Consider the following 19,715-nt stretch of genomic DNA (forward strand, 5'->3'; position numbering starts at 1 on the left):
CAGCTGAAAAGCTGACCTAAAAATTGCAACCGTTGTCGTGTGCATGTAGGAGTATTTCAACCATCTAATTCTATCCCTCGTCTTTTTACCTCCAGCACCTCCTTTCCTTACATCACTTTTTCTTACATTCACTTGTTATGTAACATATCTTTTTAATCATGGGCCTTTTCGTCTGTTTATTCTTTATCTACCTTACATCGCTTGTCCTTACATTTCGCTTACTGTACAGAACCATTCCTTTTATAATATACAGTATATATGATTTTTGTCTTCCCAGATATGAGTGCTTTGGCAAACCACCTCACATGCCAACTCCGCACTACGAGCTTCACACTATCCCATCTGGCAGCCTTGGTCTTTCCTGCATGACCTGGGCAAAAACTCACCCACAGGTTTACTGGCTTTCACAAAGGCAATTTCCCCCAGTATCCCTGTAACTACACAATGTGTATATCCTCCGTGCATTTCATCAGCTGCTTCAGCGAGCTAAATAGGCACTTGGTCCAGCTACCAGTGTAAGACCTTCTGTAATATGCTGGTAGCTTATTCCTGCCAGCAATGTAAGACTGCTCCTTTTCAATTGTATTTCAGACTATTCATTACCAAGTAGGATCTTTTCTTTTAAAGTCTAATTATGTTAAGGTGACTTTTGAGTAGTACCGTTCTGGGTCTTCACTACCATTCTTCACAAGGGCACTGACCCTTTCTGGCAGAATTAGTCTCTAAAAAGCTAAATAAAATAGCCTTTCTAAAGCAAGATTAAGAAATAAAAGACTTCCTCGCCTTGAAAAGATTTTTCTACACACTTCAGGCCCAAGAGGTATCTTGAAAACTATATAAGCTGTCAGCAGCCAAAATATATATGATGTGCTTAACTTGAAAGGCTTAACACATTTCATGTAACATGAAGAAAAAGTGATTCAGAAAATAACTATTCGTTTCCTATACACTACTCAAATTACTTATTTTTATAAGAATATCAAGTGGTAGGTGGCGGCGCTCACCATCCACTCACTCAATGTAGTGCTGCTCTCGGGTGTCTGCCCTGTCCTCTCCTCCATCCTTCTTTTCTTCCATCTTCATCTATCTTTCTTTCCTTCATTCTTTCCTCGTCCTTCTGCCTACGGGTGACTTTACACTTCTTCTTCTGTCTTTCATTCCTCCATTCTTTCCTCTTCCTTCTGCCTGTGGGTGACTCTACAGTGAGTGACAAGCCAAATGGTTGCCTGTACACCAGGAAACCATTTACTACGCTGGGTGGTAACTATATAACCAAATTTTGGCGCCTGGTGGTTTAGTGGGTAATTATTGTGTTCCAATCGGATTGAGCCGGTGAAGGTTTATATCCAAGGGGTGGTTGGGCTTTATTGCTCACGTAATGCCACTCAGGATGAGTGAGGTTGGTCAATATCATCTTAAATGTCAGGACCAACTGCGTAGCCCCGGGCTCCTACGCTTCTCATGGGGCAACGTAGGATTGGATGATGGATGGATGGATGGATGGATCAAGAAATTATTATGTGCACCAGGGATGTCCTCTATAAAGATACTGAATATTTGGTTTTAGTGTAAGATTATGAGAAACAACTATTTTTGGCTAAAATGGCTACTTTGATCTGTTATTTGTATTATCTTCACACTATGATGACGTTTATTTTACCTTATCTGGCTACATCTGGACAGTTCAATGGAAATGATGAAGGGTTTTTATTGTTCGGTGTATTTACGGGTGAAATAATCAACTTTTACCTCTTGAATCCAGTGACACTGGTAACGCTGACTGAGCCATGCCTGCAACACACCCGAAATCATAGATAGGTGAGAAGCAAAGCTGGACACAGTAAGTGGATCAGGCTGTATACACTCGTCATTTTATTCAGGTTACCGTCAGACGTTGTTACCCAGGATGGAGAGAACCTGTAGTGCAGGAGAGGTTAGTGAAGGCTGTATCTAACCATTCGAAACTCGTCCCTTAAATTAAATAAAATTGATGCCAGCACGAGTAAACCAACCAAGATGCCATTGTACGGGCAGGGAATTCTCTTATTAATAAATTTCCGGAGAGTGACGTGTATTGGAATGAGAGTTTGCTACTGTGTAGATGTAAAAAAAAAAAAGGGGGGGGGACTTTTTTTTTCTAAGACACCTCTTACTGGATGCAGAGTCAGGAAGAACAAGTATAAGCAGAACACTTATCAGCGGTGGTCCTGTTCCGTTCGTGTCCTCGTTGCTCTACGTAACTCGGAGCATTGTCTCTTGCCTTATCTCTTATCATCTGCAACATAGCTTACCAGGTGTTGAAGTTCCCAGACAGTAGAGAGAGAAAAGCCAGAAAAAATAACAAAAAAAGAACCAGAAAAAAGAACAAGAAAACAGAGAGAGAGAGTAGGAAGGATAGGAAAAGAAGGACACAAGGAGGAACAGGAAAAACAAGCGGGAAATGAGAGAGGGAGGAACCGACAGGGGGAGGTGAGTAGGGAAGGAGGGAAATGAGCGGTGGAGGGACGGTAGAGATGGAGGAAACGAGGGACAGGAGAGAGGAGGGAAGGGGGACAGAAGAGAAGGAAAGAAAATTAAAGAGACAATAATACACTTATAAGGATACACAGACTACATCGACGATATGGTCCCAGCGAGGCAATCTGTCCATTACGCTAACAAATGAAGTAAATGGAGGAAAAATAAAACTGAAGATCTCTCTCTCTCTCTCTCTCTCTCTCTCTCTCTCTCTCTCTCTCTCTCTCTCTCAAGACTCTTCAGTTTCACTGAACAAGAAAGAAGGGTGAGAAGGAGCATCTTACAGAGCTGAAAAAGCTGAAGGAAATATTCGTAGAAAGTTGGAAAGTACTATTATTATATGTAATTAGAATCACACATGACAAAAGAAAGGACAGACGTAAGTATACAATTAGCTCTTACTATGTGCAGAAGATTTGGGCTCAGTTCTATTCCAGTTAAATCAGTTTAGGAAATACTCTGAAGACCCAGTTCAGTGAATGACCATTGCTTTTATTTCTCAAGAGAAGGAGAAAGCTGATTGTCTGTTTGATTCGATAATGTTTCTTGAAAAGAAAAAAAAAAAACAATCTGAACTCAGTGAAGTTAAATCAGAATGATCCAAACCACTTATACTGCAGACTGACCGAGGAAGTTATGAGAGTCAGTCGATTCAGAAATTGGGAGGGAGACCAAACATAAGAGGGAGAGATAACGGTGCTAGTGTACAGTACGTAAGGGATGGTAGTGGCGTGGCCTGGAAAGAAAGGCTGTTTTGCGTAGGGACATACACGCAAGAAGGGCCATTTCTCAAGGCCACCACTCAAAGGATGTGGCATCCCGCAAAAGATTTGGGTAATTTATTGTTTTCGCATTAGTTTCGATGAAGCACTGCCGCGTTAGTGGTCTGCCTTTTTGAAGCAGTAGAACTGGCCACCCTGTCATTTATGGGCTTCGATAATTGATATGGTTCACCTGCTTTAGTCACTATGAAACATAAAGGAGAAAAAAAGTTGCGTCAGGCTTTCTTTGCTAAGTGTCTATCTGTCTATCTATTGCCAGACACATTAATCCCTTAAGGGATGGCCACAAACAAATCGCCTCCATGTCGCCCTGTCTCCTGCCAATTCACTGCCACACTCCCAGTTCACACCCCCGTCTCTCGTATATCTCTGCATCCCTCCATCCCATCCTTGGTCTCCCCCTCCCTATCCACCCCCCCCTTCCACCTCACTCACATTCACTCTCCTCGTTAGTCTCTCGCTCTCCATCATCTCCACTTGTCCAAACGACCTCAGTGTATTTCTTCTAATACTGTCTATCACATCCACAGCCACACCACAACTCTCCTTCACTTCCTCATTTGTCAGTCTGTCTCTCCATATAACTCTACATGCTCCTTTCAGAAAACTAACTTCCAACATTCTCATTCTTGACTTATGTCCGTCCAAAAAAGGTCCAAGCTTCACTTCCATAGGATAGTGCTGGTATCACAGTACTGTCATGCAGCGACTTTCTTACTTCCATGCTCATTTCCCTGCATCTTATCACTACTTTCAAAGAACCTGCAACCTTTCATCCTTATTGTACCTTCCAAGCACTTCACCCTCCAAATTTCCATCCTTACTCACCACACTACCCAAGTACTGAAACGCACTCACATTTTCCATTTCCTCATCATCGAACCTCACTGTACATCCAGTGACTACATTTCTCTCGAAGACCATAACTATATTCCTTCCTACATTCACCTTTAAATTCCGTTTCCTACACACTCTTCTAAACTCATTCGGCAAGCCTTTCAGCTCCCCTTCATCTTCACTTAACAATACAGTATCATCTGCAAATAACAGTACAGGGTGTTTCCAATCGCTCCCCTCTCTCATTAGGACCGCTCCAACATCCTCTGCCCTACTTTGAATCTCTTTTAATAACCCCATCCATATGCAGATTTAACAGCCACGGTGACATGACACATCTCTGTTTCAATCCAACATTCATATAGAAAATTAACTCAGTTCACTGTCCACTTGCACTACAGCCTTAGCACCCTCATACATACTCTCCACGGTATTCAACAACTTCCCATTTACTCCATACATTCTTAATATTTTCCACAGTCCTACAGTAGTCTATCCACCCTTCATATGCTGTCCCCATATCCGTGAACACCGTATACAACTTCTTTCCCTTCTCTAGAAACTTTCCCACTAAAGATCTAAGAATGATTATCTGATCTACCCAGCCTCTTCCCTTCCTAAAACCTCCCTGTTCTTCTCTAACCATATTCCTCTGTTATTTCCCTAACTCTGTCAGTAAGTATCCTACCATTTCTTTTCCTATTACACTTAGCAGACAAATGCCCCCATGATTACCACACACTTCTTTTTCCCCTTTTACTTTGTAAAGGGGAATATATATATTTTTTTTTTATGCGAGGAAGAAGGAACCAAAGGCCATGAGCCCGCAATAACAGTTCCCTCCAAGAGAAAAACAAAATACAATAGAGAGCCAATTTCAAGATCCGATCATTTCGAGATACTGGACACACTGCGTGTGAAAGACTGGAGATCATAGGCAGCAGGAAATACAGACAGAGAGACACAGTTCCAGAGTTGACCTGTTGCATAAATGAAGGACTTGGAGTACCGGTTAACTCTTGCATTAGAGAGTTGGACAGAAAAGGGGTGAGAGTTTCTGCTAGACGGGTGCTACACACCCAACGTAGAGGTGGAGGAATGCATGCAGACAGTTCAGAGGACTAGTGACCATTAAAATGGCGATAGAAAAGAGATAAAGATACAACAGTGCAGCGAAGAGACAAAGGTTGAAGGGAGTCAGTAAGAGGAGGAGAGTTAATGAGACAAAAAGCCTTTGACTCCACTCTATTGAGAGGAGCTGTATGTGGGGGAATTGTATTCCACACAGGGGCGAATAAAACCCATGTATAAAGTCAACATTTGTGCAGGGGTAAAGAAGGAACGGAGTCGGGTTAGCACACCTAATCTCTTGGAAGCAGATTTTACAAGAGATGTAATATGATCTTTCCAAGATAAGTCCAGAGTAAATGAAACCCCAAGCATGTTCAAGGATGATGCAGGATTAAGCTGAATATTATTAAACATTAGTGGGTACACCCGTGGAAGATTCTGTTGGGTTGATAGGTATAAGAACTGAGTCTTAGATGCATTAAAATCAAATAGATTATTTTTACCCCAGTCAGAGATATGAGCCAAGTCAGACATTAGGTGTGCCATAGCCTCATCCCTTGTTTATTGAAGTAATTGCTGAGATGGGCGTTGCGGGAACCGAATGGAAAGGTGAGGGGTGGAGTCATCAGCGTATGAGTGGATAGGGTTAGATGTACAGCTTAGAAGGTCATTGATGAATAAAAGGAAGAGAGTTGGTGATAGGACAAAGCCCTGAGGAACACCACTGTTGATAGATCTAGGAGAAGAACGAAGGCCATCTACAATAGCGGCTATAGAACGACCAGAAAGGAAGCTAACGATGAAGGCACAGAAAGAAGGATAGAAACCGTAAGAGGGCAGTTTGGAAGTTAAAGATTTATGCCAGACTCGAGCGAAAGCCTTTAAGATGTCAAGTTCAATGGCAAAGCTTTCGCCAAAGTCCCGAAAGGAAGATGACCAGGAGTCTGAAAGGTAGGTGAGAAGATCGCCAGTGCAGCGTCCCTGACGGAACCCGTACTGACGATCAGAAAGGAAGTTGTGATAAGAAAGATGCCTTAAAATTTTTCTATTAAGAATTGACTCGAAAACTTTTGAAATACAGGACGTTAAAGCAATTGGACGATAGATGGAGAGTTGAGAGTGGTCATCATTCTTTGGGACTGGCTGAATGAGAGCAAACTTCCAGCAAGAAGGAAAGGTACAAGTTGACAGACAAAGGCGAAAGAGTTTGCCTAGACAGGGTGTAAGCACAGAAGCACAGTTCTTGAAAAACAACAGGAGGGACTCCATCAGGCCCATATGCCTTGTTAGTATTGAGGCCAGTGATGGCAGAAAATACATCAGCTGAAGAAATTTTAATGTCAGCCATGAGGAAGTCAGAGGGGGGAAGTGACGGAGGAACAGCACCGGAATCGTCTAAGCTGGAATTGGAGGAGAAAGTCTGAGCAAAGAGATCTGGTTTATCAGTAGAAGAAATAGCTACAGAACCATCAGAGTAGAAAAGAGGAGGGAAGGATGATGAGGTAAAGTTGTTAGAAAGGTTTTTGGCAAGGTGCCAGAAGGAGCAGGAAGAATTTGAGTTGGAGAGTTGAGAGCATTCAGTAGGAGGATGAAAGGAGCACTTTGAGGATTTGTTGAATGTAGAGAGTGAGAGCAGTGCGAGTATAAGTGGTTGGGGAATGGCTGGGAGAAGAAGAGATGAGAGGAGGGAGGAAAAGATCAGTAGGTCGGAAGTAGTGGAAGCGATGAAGAAGATTAAGTTGGGAAAGGCCCCAGGAATTGATGGAGTGTGTGGTGAAATGCTTAGGTATGGGAGTGAGATTTTTGTGGAGTAGATATGGAAGTTGTGTAGACTGGCTTGGGAAGAGGGAAGGGTTCCAGAGGACCGGAAATCAGGTATAATTGTTCTTTATACAAAGGAAAAGGGGAGAGAGAAGTATGTGGTAACCATAGGGGTATTTGCCTTCTTAATGTGACTGGTAAAATATATGGTAGAATACTCATTGATAGGGTTAGGCATATGACAGAGAAGCTAGTTGGAGAACAACAAGAGGGATTTAGGAAGGGAAAAGGGTGTGTAGATCAGATATTTGTTCTAAGATGTTTAGTGGAGAAGTATCTAGTGAAGGGAAGGAAAGTGTATGCTGCCTTCATGGACTTGGAGAAAGCTTATGACAGAATAGATAGGCAAGGTATGTGGAAGGTATTAAGAATATATGGAGTGGAGGGGAAATTGTTGAGTGCTGTGAAGAGTGTGTACGAGGGAGCTAGGGCTACGGTGAGAGTGGATGGTGACCTGAGTGAGTTCTTTGATCTCAATGTGGGACTGAGACAGGGTTGTGTGATGTCTCCATGGCTGTTTAATATATACATGGATGGGGTTGTAAAGGAGGTGCAAGGTAGGGCAGTGGATGTGGGGGTGGCTCTAATGAATGAGGATGAGATTTGGAAGATTCCGGTGTTGCTGTTTGCAGATGATACAGTATTGTTGAGTGAAGATGAATGGGAGTTGCAAGATTTGGTGAATGAATTTGGGACAGTGTGTAGGAGGAGGAATCTGAAAGTTAATGTAAACAAAAGTAAAGTTATGGTGTTTGAGAGGAATGATGTCACAGAGTGTGCAGTGAGGTTGGATGGTGAGGATATGGAGATTGTGAGTGCATTCAAGTACTTGGGTAGTGTGATGAGTAAGGATGGAACTTTGGGGAATGAAGTGCATGAAAGAGTACAGCAGGGAAGGAAGGTTGTTGGTACACTGAAAGCAATGATGAGAAATAGGGAGGTGAGTATGGAAGTTAAGAAGTTGCTGCATGATAGTATTGTGATCCCTACCCTGACGTACGGAAGCGAGGCGTGGACCCTGCAAGAGGGGAACAAGTCAAGAGGGAGAGCAGTGGAAATCAGTTACTTGAGAGGAGCACGTGGAGTGACGTGGAGGGACAGGTTGACGAATGAAGAAGTGAAGGAACGTTGTGGGGTGGATGAGGATGTGGTTGAGAAGATTAGGAGAAATACACTGAGGTGGTTTGGAGATGTGAAGAGAATGGAGAATGAAAGACTGACTAAGAGGATGTATGTAGGTGAGGTGGAGGGAGGGAGAGGGAGGGGTAGACCGAGGATGAGGTGGAGGGATGGAGTTGAGAGGTATATGAGGGAGAGGGGGGTGAGTTTGGGGGAGGGTAGTCAAATGGTGGGTGACAGTCGGGCTATAGATAGATAGATAGAAATTATTTTTAGCAAAGCAAAGAACAGACTTAGCACGATTCCGGGCAGAAATGTAAAGATGATGTGATTCAGGGGTGGGTTGGCTCCGGTACCTTTTGTAGGCCCTCTCCTTGTTGCGGACAGCATTAGAACAAGCGTGATTAAACCAAGGCTTTCTTTTGTTAGACAAAGGATACGAGAAAGGAATATATGCTTCCATGCCCGAGAGAATAACCTCCGTAACACGCAAGGCACACTCAGATGGCTCCCGGCCATGGAAGCAATAATCATTCCAGGGAAAATCAAAGAAGTACTGCCTAAAGGCCTCCCAATCCGCGGCTCCAAAATGCCACAGACCACGTTTCCCTGGAGGGTCCACAGGCCGTACCGGAGTGATAGGACAGGTTAAGGTGATTAGGTTGTGATTTGAGGAGCCCAACAGAGAGAAAAGATTAACAGTGTAAGAGAAGGATTACTTGTAAGGAAGAGGTCAAGTATGTTGGAGCTCTCTCCAAGGTGGTCAGGGATACGGGTAGGGTGCTGTACAAGCTGCTCTTGGTCATTAAGGATAGAAAAGATGTAGGCTTGTTCACCAGGTGGATCAGTGAAAGGAGAGGAGAGCCAAAGGTGGTGGTGAACATTGAAATCTCCTAAAATGGGGATTTCAGAGAAAGGAGAAATGGATAGAATGTGTTCCATCGTAGAAGTAAGATAGTCGAAGAACTTTTGATAGTCAGTAGAATTAGGGGATAAGTAAACAGCACAGATATATCTAGTCAGAGAATGATGGGAAAGCCGAAGCCAGAGTGTAGAGAATTCAGAAGAATCGAGTTCATGAACACGAGAGCAAGATAAGTTGTTGCGTATATATACACAACAGCCACCTTTGGCTTTGAAATGAGTATAGAGAAAGTAGGAGGATACAGAAAAGGGTTTCCTGTCAGTTGCCTCAAACAGCTGAGTCTCAGTTACAAAGAGAAGGTGAGGTTTAGAGGAGGAGACTTGGTGTTAACAGAACGAAAGTTAGAGGAAAGGCCGTGAATGTTGCAGAAATGAAGAAGAAGTGAGTCAGATAGTGGTTCCAGGCAGCTCAAGTCGTCAAAGGGAGGGGGGCTGAAGGTGGGGGCATTTATGGTTTCCCCCCCCCCCTCCCTGGCGACTCCGAGGATGAGTGTTGAGACGCCATGATTTTTTTTTAGTTTTGGAAAAGGAAGTGTAGTGTGTATTGTGCATGAAGTTTGGTGTAGATAGTTAGAGAAATTTGTTTTGGAGAGAATGATGGCCTACTCTCTGTGTAACTGAGACACTGAAAAAGTTCAGCAAAGGGGGATGGTCAGGAACTATATGCTCTGCTCGACTGGTGCTACAGTCTACTCCTAATTATACCTGACTTCCAATCCTCAGGGACTCTACCTTCCTTCCAGGCCAATCTGCACATATTCCACATCCATTCTACTACTATCTTTCCCCCATGCTTTAGCATTTCACCACACACTCCATCAATTTCTGGGGCTTTCCCCATTTTGACTTTCCTCATATTTCCACTACTTCTATCCTTTTGATTTCTTCCTCTCTTCTCGTCTCCGTCCTTCTCCCAGCAATTCCCCAACCACTTATACTAGCATTACCTTCACTCTCTATGTCAGTTTCTGAAAGAGTTATCTCCATCTGCTCATTTTTTCTCCCTTCTAGACTAGCAAACTACCATTTTTTATCTTTCACTCTCCGATCAACTTCTTTATCACTCTATTTAATTCACTTGACTTCATTCCAGAACATTTTCTTACAATCCTTTCGATTTACATTCAGATTCTTCCAAATTCCTCATCCACTCTCCTCTTACTCTCATACTAATCTTTTCACCTCTCTTCCTTTCTACATATATATATCTCCCTCTCCCGTCTCTCAACTTCCCCCATGCCTCTGCTTCCTATCCACTCACTCTCAGCTTTCTTCTTTTGTGCTACTGCTTGTTTCACCTCTTCATTGCACCATGCTGTTCCTTGCACCCCCTTTCATCTTTCCTTCACCCCACACACCACCTCATGTGCCGCACAGATTTCTTTTGTGAATATCTTGTACACACCTTCCACCTCCCCCGTCTGCTCCGGATCGTATTTACCCAATCGTTCCTCCACTTCTCTCGTATATTCTGCCTTTTTTCCATCCTCTTGTGACATTTCAACCCTCCTTGTATGAACTACTTTCTCCTCTCCTCCCCTGATTGTATTCTATTCCTTCTGTAAGTTCCAAGGTGAAGTAAAAAAAAATAATAATGTCAACGATTCAGGAACCATACCACCTGCTTAAATTTCAGAATGAATAAAGGGATAGATTCGAGAAGTGTAAATAGTGAGTGCGGACACAGGTGAAACTGAAGTGTGAATATAGATGAGAGACGTGTTACTACTGGAAAGTCCTGGACACTGGTAAGCAATCGACATAGATGAAAGTAATATCTCGACACTGGAAAAGGTGAAGTTTTGACACGGATGACGGGGAGGTGAATTGAAGTATACTTTGGAGAAGATGAGGTGTATACATGGGTGATGGTGCGTGTATACATGGGCGTTAGTATGATGTATACATGGGTGAAAGTGAGATGTAGCCTATACATGGGAGAAGGTGAGGAGCATGCATGGGTGATGGTGATGTGTATACATGGATAAAGGTGATGTGTATACATGGATAAAGGTGATGTGTATACATGTGTGAAGGTGAGGTGTCTATCAGTTCACTTCAGTTTACTGACAAATAGAGTATAACATTTAATATGATCAAATACAAAATAGATACTAATTGTCTAAATATATGAAACCTGCTCAAACAAAAGAAGTCCATTAAGTGTGCCATTTCAAGAAAAAAATATATAAAGCGACACATTACTCCTCATATTTATCTACAGACCTAAAATACATCATAAACATATTTACATATACAGTACTAGCCATGTCTTAACTTTCGATGAGAACCGAAATCTGAGCATTGAACACAAGTGTAGGGTACTTTTGACCACACTGAATTGACAGTTAACAGTCTACTAATACATGTTGTTCATCTTGCACACTGTTGCTCTCACACTGACATATTCGTTGTTCAAGTGGTGTTCGACTCCACCTACCTGATTCTGTTCTCAGAAAATGTGACATAAGTCTTAGTCGACTGAACGCTACCCGAATATAGTCTGAGAAATATTTTTTTTCCTTTTAAATGTCGTGTATTGTGAGGCTTGGATCAAATTTTGATCTATATGTAACATATTTGGTTTATTCCTCATCAGGGTTATTGTAGGTTCTAAAGGATCAGCTCTCGTGTCTTATCGATAAACGTTTTGTATAACTCTATATCCTGCTGATTTGGTTGCTTTGCACATTTCAAGTAGGTGGAGTTTCCTATTATAGTGATACCATCATCTGTGACTGGTGAAGTCCAGGGAATTAGGGAGGAGCTTCTCATCACAGAGGGCCTGGTCCGCAGCAATCCGGGGCATCTCCGATAGAAGGGGGACGAGGAGCTAGGTCAGGCCCCCTGGGACCAAAGGTGTTCGGGACAAGGGCAGAAGAGCTGTCAGGCTCGGCTGAAGTGGATTAGGCCTGGGCATCTTAATCCACCTTAATCCCATAATGCCAACTGGCCTGGGGTCCACTCACTGCCTCTCCTTGCTTTACTTTCTCTCTCTTTCTGTCTCTTCCATTCTCTTCATTCAAGACAGTTCAGCTGCCGTTACACATCCCAACCTGAGAATGAGTTTTACCATATGAGAAACTTGTCTGCTATGAGAGGCATGACAGATAGTCAACCATTAGGTTATCAGCTCCTATGGTCCGTCTATTTTATGAAGAGCATTTGGGCGTTGTCCCTCCCGGGGATCCCCGTCCCACAGTGTTGCCATACTTTGTACTGGGCAACTTAATCAGATTAGAAACAAGGCGCTAATGACAACTCTCCTTCCCAGCACGCCACTCTCTCTCTCTCTCTCTCTCTCTCTCTCTCTCTGCATATAGAAATTGCATTATTTGTAGATTTATTTGTATAAAAGGTCTATACGGTTTTATGAATTATTAGAATTTGAGGGAAAATCTTCTGACTGACTGACTGTCTCTCTCTCTCTCTCTCTCTCTCTCTCTCTCTCTAACATTACTTTTTATTATGACTGTGATTTTCTCCTTAAAGTATGATATTTTATTTGTGGTTTATAATTTCGATTTATTTTCCACACCACCTCTGAAGTTGAGGAAAAGCCTCCTGACTGTCTTGTTGCGTTCCTATTCAATTTCCACATTTCCTCCCTTCCTCCCTCCGTCCTGCCTTTTCTCCCTTATCTCCGGCCTCTCCAACCTCCCTCCCTCACTGTCCGCCTATCCCCCTTATCTCCATTCCCTTTCCCTCCTCTCTCTCTCTCTCTCTCTCTCTCTGTTACTGTCTGTATGTCAACATATGTTTTTCTTATGAATGTGATACTTTCCATAAAGTATGATGTTTTATTTGTTCTCTATAATTTCGACTTTTTTTTTTCCACACCACCTTTGAGGTAAAAGAAGGCGAGTTTTTTTTATAGAGATTTTCCCCAGGAGGCCAAATCAACAGCTTTTGAGGGAACAATTATAGGTCCTCTGTTTGCCTTCTCTTCTAAAAAATACTTATTTACGTTGTAAATAAGTTCTTTTTCTTTACTGTGGAGCACAAGAGAGCGAGTAGCAGGAGTAAGAGCATCCATCTCAGGTGGCGGCTAGAGTGGAAATGACCGGGATTAACACGGTCACTCTACCTTTACAAGCGTGGCAACGTTGGAAAGCAACGGTGCCAAGTGATGTAGTATTTATAAAAAATCATTGTTATTATTAGAAAAAAAGAGACATTTATAACACTCTATAGCCTTATTAGAGAATTAAATATATATAACTGTAGATAAACTTCATTTAAAAGTAGTAAATAGCTGACATGAGACAGCGAGGTGTACACGTTTGGTAGAGAGGCGACCTAGGAAATTCCGAAGAGAGACAATGCCTAAATGTGCTTCATAAAATAGACAGCCCATGGTATGTGCCCAATGTTGAGGGAATATTCCTGTAGGAATACGGCCCATCTAGTAAGATGCTGACTCTTGTGCATCAAGTTCTTTCTCTGTAGTAGAGTACTTACACTGAGTAGGGGCAAACTTTCTGCTAAAGTAAGTTACTGGCATTTCTATTCCTTGGTCACTGTCTTGCAATAACACTGGGCCAGTTACAATAACACTAGTATCTACAGCTAATTTGAATGGCTTATCAAAGTTGGGAGCCTGTAATACTGGTTTGTTTGACAAGACCGATTTAGCTTTGAGAAAGACTTCCTTGCAATTTTGATCCCATGCAAATTTTGTGTCTTTCTTCAAAAGATCCATGAGGGGAGCTACTAACCCACCGCATGCCAGTGCCGTTTTAAAACGGTCTGACATAATTCCATGGCCAGTGCCAGTGCCGTTTCAAAACAGTTTAAAATAAAAAACTTCACTGTGACCGCAGTTTTCAAGATTCGTGGGTAAAAATTGGCAGGCATGTAAGGTAAGTGTTCCTCTACCATCCCCCAGGCTCTCAAGGCCATACACTCTGTCACTCCCCCCCTCACGCTTGCTCTGCCTCACTCTGCCTGTGTGCCTTACCCAGTGCTGTACATAGTGAAGGCATTTTTTAAATATTTTCATGCAAGTGTATGTTGTAAATATTTTCTTGGAAGTGTAAGGACTATATTGTGAAGTCAAGTTGTAAATACCTTCTTGTAAGTGCCAGAACTGTACGTAATGAAGTCAGGTTGTACCCATCTTCAAGTAAGTGTACGATAATGCATTCACATGCAAATTGTGATAAATGCTGAAGTAATAAGTAATCAGAAAAGTGTACTGAACAATGCTATACCTTCCAAGCATAAATACCTGAGTATATCTTATATAGAAAACGGCTTTCTCTCACGTACATGGTGAGCGTGAGAGCGGTTATACCTGTACACGAGTATGCAGGACTGAATAAAACTCATTTCCGAGCCTCGGTGAGTATTTTAATGGCAAAATTCATTGTTTCCACATCAAAATCTATCATTTTAGCCAAAAAACAAAAAGGTCTAAAAATGGCCGGCACTGGAGTGACCCATAGGGTTAAAAATAGCTGGCACGCGGCGGGTTAAAACAGAGAAGTTTACTGTGAATCTCCAATAATATCCTTTCATACCCAAGCATCTATTGGGTTCTCTTTTAATTTTTAAATGCTGTGACCTTGAAATCAGGAGAGGGCTAACTGTTCCATGGGCTATTTGATAGCCTAAATACACCACTTGAGCCCTTAAAAGGTAACACTTACTCAGATTCGAGGCTAAGTTAGACAATTTCTGCAATAAGCTCTCTAACTGATGTAGGTGTTCAGGCCAGGAGGTGCTAAATACAACGATGTCATCTATGTAAGTGGAGCAGTTAGGCATATGTTTAGTGAGTTCATTCATGAGTCATTGGAAGGTAGCAGGGGCATTCTTCATGCCAGTGGGCATAACTTTACACTTACATGTCCTGCTTCCAACAACGAAAGCCAAGATTTCTTCTGCCCCAGGTGAGAGAGCGACTTGCCAATAATTAACCTTTCATTAAGTCAGTCTTGAAGCATTACCTATGGCATCCATGCATTCGTCAACATGAGGAAGGGGGTAGGTGTCTGCTTTTGTGAGGCCATTCACCATCCTTTAAACTATGCATAGCCTATGTGACCCACTGGGCTTAGGGACGAGGACAGCTGGAGTGGACCAGGGACTCTAGCAAGGCTCGATCAGGCAGTGACTCAGCATATAGTCGACCTCCGCCTGGAGCAAGGACCGCTTCTGGGGGTTGACACAGTATGCTGGATGCTTCACAGGACATACTTCTCCCATATCAACATCACGGATCGCCGTCTCGGTCCAACCTGGATTGTCACGGAAAATGTCTGGATACCTTCTATGGAGAACGATAAGGTGTTATTGATGCTCTGCTGAAAGATGGGAGTCCTGGTTGGACATGGTAGCCCAGACTTGTGGGTTATCTCTCCAGCTTGTCTCAACGGATATCCAGCTGCATTCCTTGTCATTTGTCTCCTCATCTGTCTTTCTTGCTGACACCACACATGCAGCGCCTGGTGCATCCTCGCCCTCACTGTGGTATTCCTTCAGTTAGCTGACACGGCGCAACCAGCGGGGCTCTCTCCAATCTGGGTTCAGAATGACATAGTCAACCTCCCGAACTCTCCCCTCCACCTGACAAGGGCCCGAGAAACCCACCTGCAATGGACAATCCGGTACTGGCAACAAGAGCAATACTCTATCTCCTGGCTGGAACCACCCACTCACATGTCTGTGAGAGTGGCCATACCACCTCTCCACTCGGGCATGAGAGACTCCAAAATCCCTTGCACCAGCTCACCACATCTCAGTAGTCTCTCCTTGAACTTGAAAACACACTTGTGGGTCATCCTTGATCCACTGCTCCTTCACGAACTCAAGGGAACCCCCCACCTCATGACTAAAAACCAATTCAAAGGGGAAGCAGCCCTGAGACCCACTCGGTGTCTTTCTCATTGCAAACAACAACAAGCGTAAACACTGATCCCAGTTCCTTTACCACACTGGCAGCCCTCTCAACATTGCTTTAAGAGTTTGGTGACAGCTCTCTAGGGCTCCTTGACTTTGGGGGTGATATGCAGCTGATGCAACCCAATTCCTCCAGAGACTGCTTGAAGAGCTTGGAAATGAAATTGCCACCTTGGTCTGCATGTACTTCCTTTGGGAGACCAAAGCAAGTGAAAGAGGTCAGCATCTCTCATATCACTGCCTTAGCTGTGGGGTATCTAAGAGGGATGGGCCCAACATATTGAGTGGACATGTCCATCAACATTAGGATGTAATGGTGACCTGATGGGGTTTTTGGTAGAGGGCCAACAATGTCGGCGAGGACTCTAGTAAAAGGTGTCTTGAACACTGGCAAAGGCAGTAAAGGTGTGGCAGGGATCGGCTTGTTGCTTTTTCATACTAGCTGGCAGGTATGGCAGGTGCGGCAATAGCGGGAGATGTCATGTCATATCCTGGGCCAATAGAAATGTCGCCACACTTGAGAGAGTGTTTTCCTCACTCGTAGATATGCTGCTAAAGTGGAATCATGGGCTAATGAGAGGATTTGCTGCCGATATGCTTTCGGTACCATCACCTGATGTACATTCTCCCATTCCTGATCATGCGCCACTAGAGGAGAGCACCATCTTCTCATCAAAATCCCAATGTTGGTGACGTAATAACTTGATGACAATTACTTGTTGCATCCTCTCTCTTTTCCTGCAACTTCAGAGAGCGTGCATGCTCTGGGTCGGCTCACTGTAGCCCAGCTAATTGCAAGCTTGAGTCTATTACAGTGGTATCATGTTCTTCAGAGATAAGAGTCTGTGTGAAAGGTATCTGCTAAACCAACATTCTCTCCACTACTTTCAGTGCCTATTTCTACATTACTGTCAGCCTTGTGATGATTCGACTTTGGTCATCAGGGTTCACATGGCCAGACTCTCCAGCCATCATATACCTAGTTACAGCACATGAGGAGAACACAGTATCACAATCAGGCACTAACCCTGGTGCCATATCATCACTTGAAGGGTATGTGGACATGCAGGGAACAACATTCATCTATCCTTCAGCCAAATCATTACCCATCAAAGTGACTCCCAACACTGGAAGTCATTCAATTGTTCCCAAATGGACCGTTCCATTAACTAGGAGGGACTTTATCTTCTCCTCCACAAGAGGGGCACTGATACTGGTATCGATCTCTTGCAGGATCACAATTTCGGCAAGGTCTGACTCTGGCACTATTACTTTCAGCATTAGGTTATTGGGAAACTTCTATATCTCTCAGAATGGTTGCCCCTCTTTCCCTGGTGCCTAACACAGAGACTAAACTATTCGACAAGAAGAGGGCATATCCATCAGAAGAGTCATTTTGCCTACTATGTTTGGAAGGAGGACACTCCGAGAAACTATTACTGCTATCATTATCCTCACAATTAAATAACACTTTTTTCATGTCACTCATAGCAGCATCATACACAGGTTTAGCTGGAGCCTCAGCATATATGGGCTCTTTGTAGCCTATACACTGTATATACACTGTATATGGCTAGTGAGGGAGTGATCGCCCTCTACCTACACAGATCAAAAGCCCTCGGGAGCAGGGGGGTGGTTGCTTTCTCAGGCAGAGGAACTCCTTGAGAGTGAAATGGCTGGGAAGCATGCCGGCACGTGACTGGCTACAGCATAGCTGGGTCTTTCGGGTGTGGGCAATCAGGCAAGTTAGCTGCCTACTGCGACTGCAACACATTGGCGAGGTGTTCAGGAAGTTAGCCAAAGAAACCTTGATGGACTCTGAAAGAACAATAATGGCCTCCAGTCCCGTGCAGCCCTTAAATGGGCAGGGGGTGCTAAGAATCTCACGGTTGCCTCAATTACAATCTAATTCATTTGTTAATGCAAAAAATACAATTAAAATTGGTAACTGGAATGTGAGAACGCTAAATCATGACGGTAAAATTGATGAGTTAGTGAAGGTTTTTCAAAATTATGGACTTGATATTTGTGCTCTGACAGAAACTAGATTAACTGGAGTTGATAAGTTGGATTTCGAGGATGGTATACGTTTATTGATATCTGGCCGACAGGACGGAATGCATTATCAGGGAGTAGGATTGTTACTGGGTTGTAAGGCAAATAAGGCATTATGTGAGTGGGATCCTATAGATGAGCGATTGTTATATGCACGGTTTAAATCAAATCATGGCAACATCAGTCTGTTTGTGTGTTATGCACCTACTAATGATGCACTCGATGAAAGGAAAGACACATTTTATGAAAAGTTGCAAGAAGGAGTAGGAAGGGTACCTAGACATGATGTTTTGATCTGCGTTGGAGATTTTAATGCAGTAATGGGCTGCTCAAATGAGGGATTTGAGGCATGTATGGGTAAGATGGGAGTTGGTAGTAGGATGAGTGAAAACGGAGTGAGGTTTGGAAGCTTCTGTCTAGCAAATGACTTAGTCATCGGGGGCACACTCTTTCAGCATTGCAATATACACAAGACAACTTGGGTGTCGCCGTGTGGAAAATATAAAAATCAGATTGATCACATCGCTATCAGTAGGAGGCATAGAAGTTCTCTGCTAGATGTTCATGTTAAACGGGGAGCGGATATTGGTAGTGACCATCAACTCAGCATTGCAAAAATAAGGTTTAAACTTAAAAATCAGAAGAAGGAAAAATCTGGTGTTGGTAGATACGATATTGTTAAGCTTAGAAGGGAAGGAGAAGAAAAGGAGGAATTCAGATTAGAATGCAGAAATAGGTTTTTGGTGTTGGAAACGTTGGAAGAGGGGGAGAGAAGTGTAGATGAGATGTGGGAGGATGTGAACAAAGTTTTGCATGAGACTGCTGAATGTACGATTGGAAGGAGACATAGATTCAGGAGAAAGAAATGGATATCAGAGGAAACGTGGGATATGATAAAAAGGAGAGGTGAGGCTAAATTGAGGAGTGAGATGCAATGCGTTGATGAACGAGAGATTGAATTAGCAAGAGCTGCGTACTGGAGTTTGAATTCAGAAGTAAGAAGGTTAGCTAAGAGAGATAAAAGAAGATGTGTGGATGAAAAGGTTGCAGAGACTGAAATCTTAATAAACAAAAATGATGGACAGAGTCAAAGAATAGCATATGAATCGATTAGAGAACTGAGTGGTAATGCAGGTAAACGCAAGGAAATACCAGTTAGAGACAGGGAAGGAAATTTATTGACCAAAGATGGAGATATTAAAAATAGATGGAAAGAGCATTTTGAGACAGTTCTTAATAGACCAATACCACCAGAAGAGGATATACCGTCTGCTCAGGAAGATTTAAATATAGAAACAGGAGAGTTGAGGCTTGCAGAAGTGGAGAAAGCAGTAAAACAGTTAAAGAATAACAAGGCACCAGGGGAGGATGGTTTATTTCCGGAAATGTTTAAAGTGGAGGGGGATAGATTAATAATGATCTTGACCAAGCTATTCAATAAGATATGGGTGACGGGGTTACTACCATCAGTTTGGAAGAATGGTGTAATTGTTAAAATTCCGAAGAAGGGAGACCTGAGTGAATGTGGTAATTGGAGGGGAATCTCTTTGTCACCGATAGCTTTGAAAGTTTTCAGTAGAGTGTTGTTAAATAGGTTGGAGCCAGTGGTTGAGGGTATTCTGAGGGATGAACAGGCTGGTTTTAGAAAGGGACGTGGTTGCAATGATCATATCTTTATAGTTAGGC

At 43.0% G+C, this 19,715-nt stretch overlaps 1 protein-coding gene across 1 annotated transcript in view; it reads right to left on the reverse strand.

The window, feature by feature from the left end:
• The window catches only part of LOC145407497 (perlucin-like protein), an 83,164-nt gene extending 68,072 nt beyond the window's left edge, over positions 1 to 15,092 (reverse strand). Inside the window, exon 1 of the mRNA XM_080278425.1 lies at positions 15,023 to 15,092. Within this exon, the coding sequence (XP_080134551.1) occupies positions 15,023 to 15,092 (70 nt within the window). The remainder of the gene's footprint in view (positions 1 to 15,022) is intronic.
• Positions 15,093 to 19,715: the final 4,623 nt, after the last annotated feature.

This window comes from Coenobita brevimanus, chromosome 73 (assembly GCF_032717465.1).
Source record: "Coenobita brevimanus isolate Jiangsu-jjx chromosome 73, ASM3271746v2, whole genome shotgun sequence".
Lineage (NCBI taxonomy): Eukaryota > Metazoa > Arthropoda > Malacostraca > Decapoda > Coenobitidae > Coenobita > Coenobita brevimanus.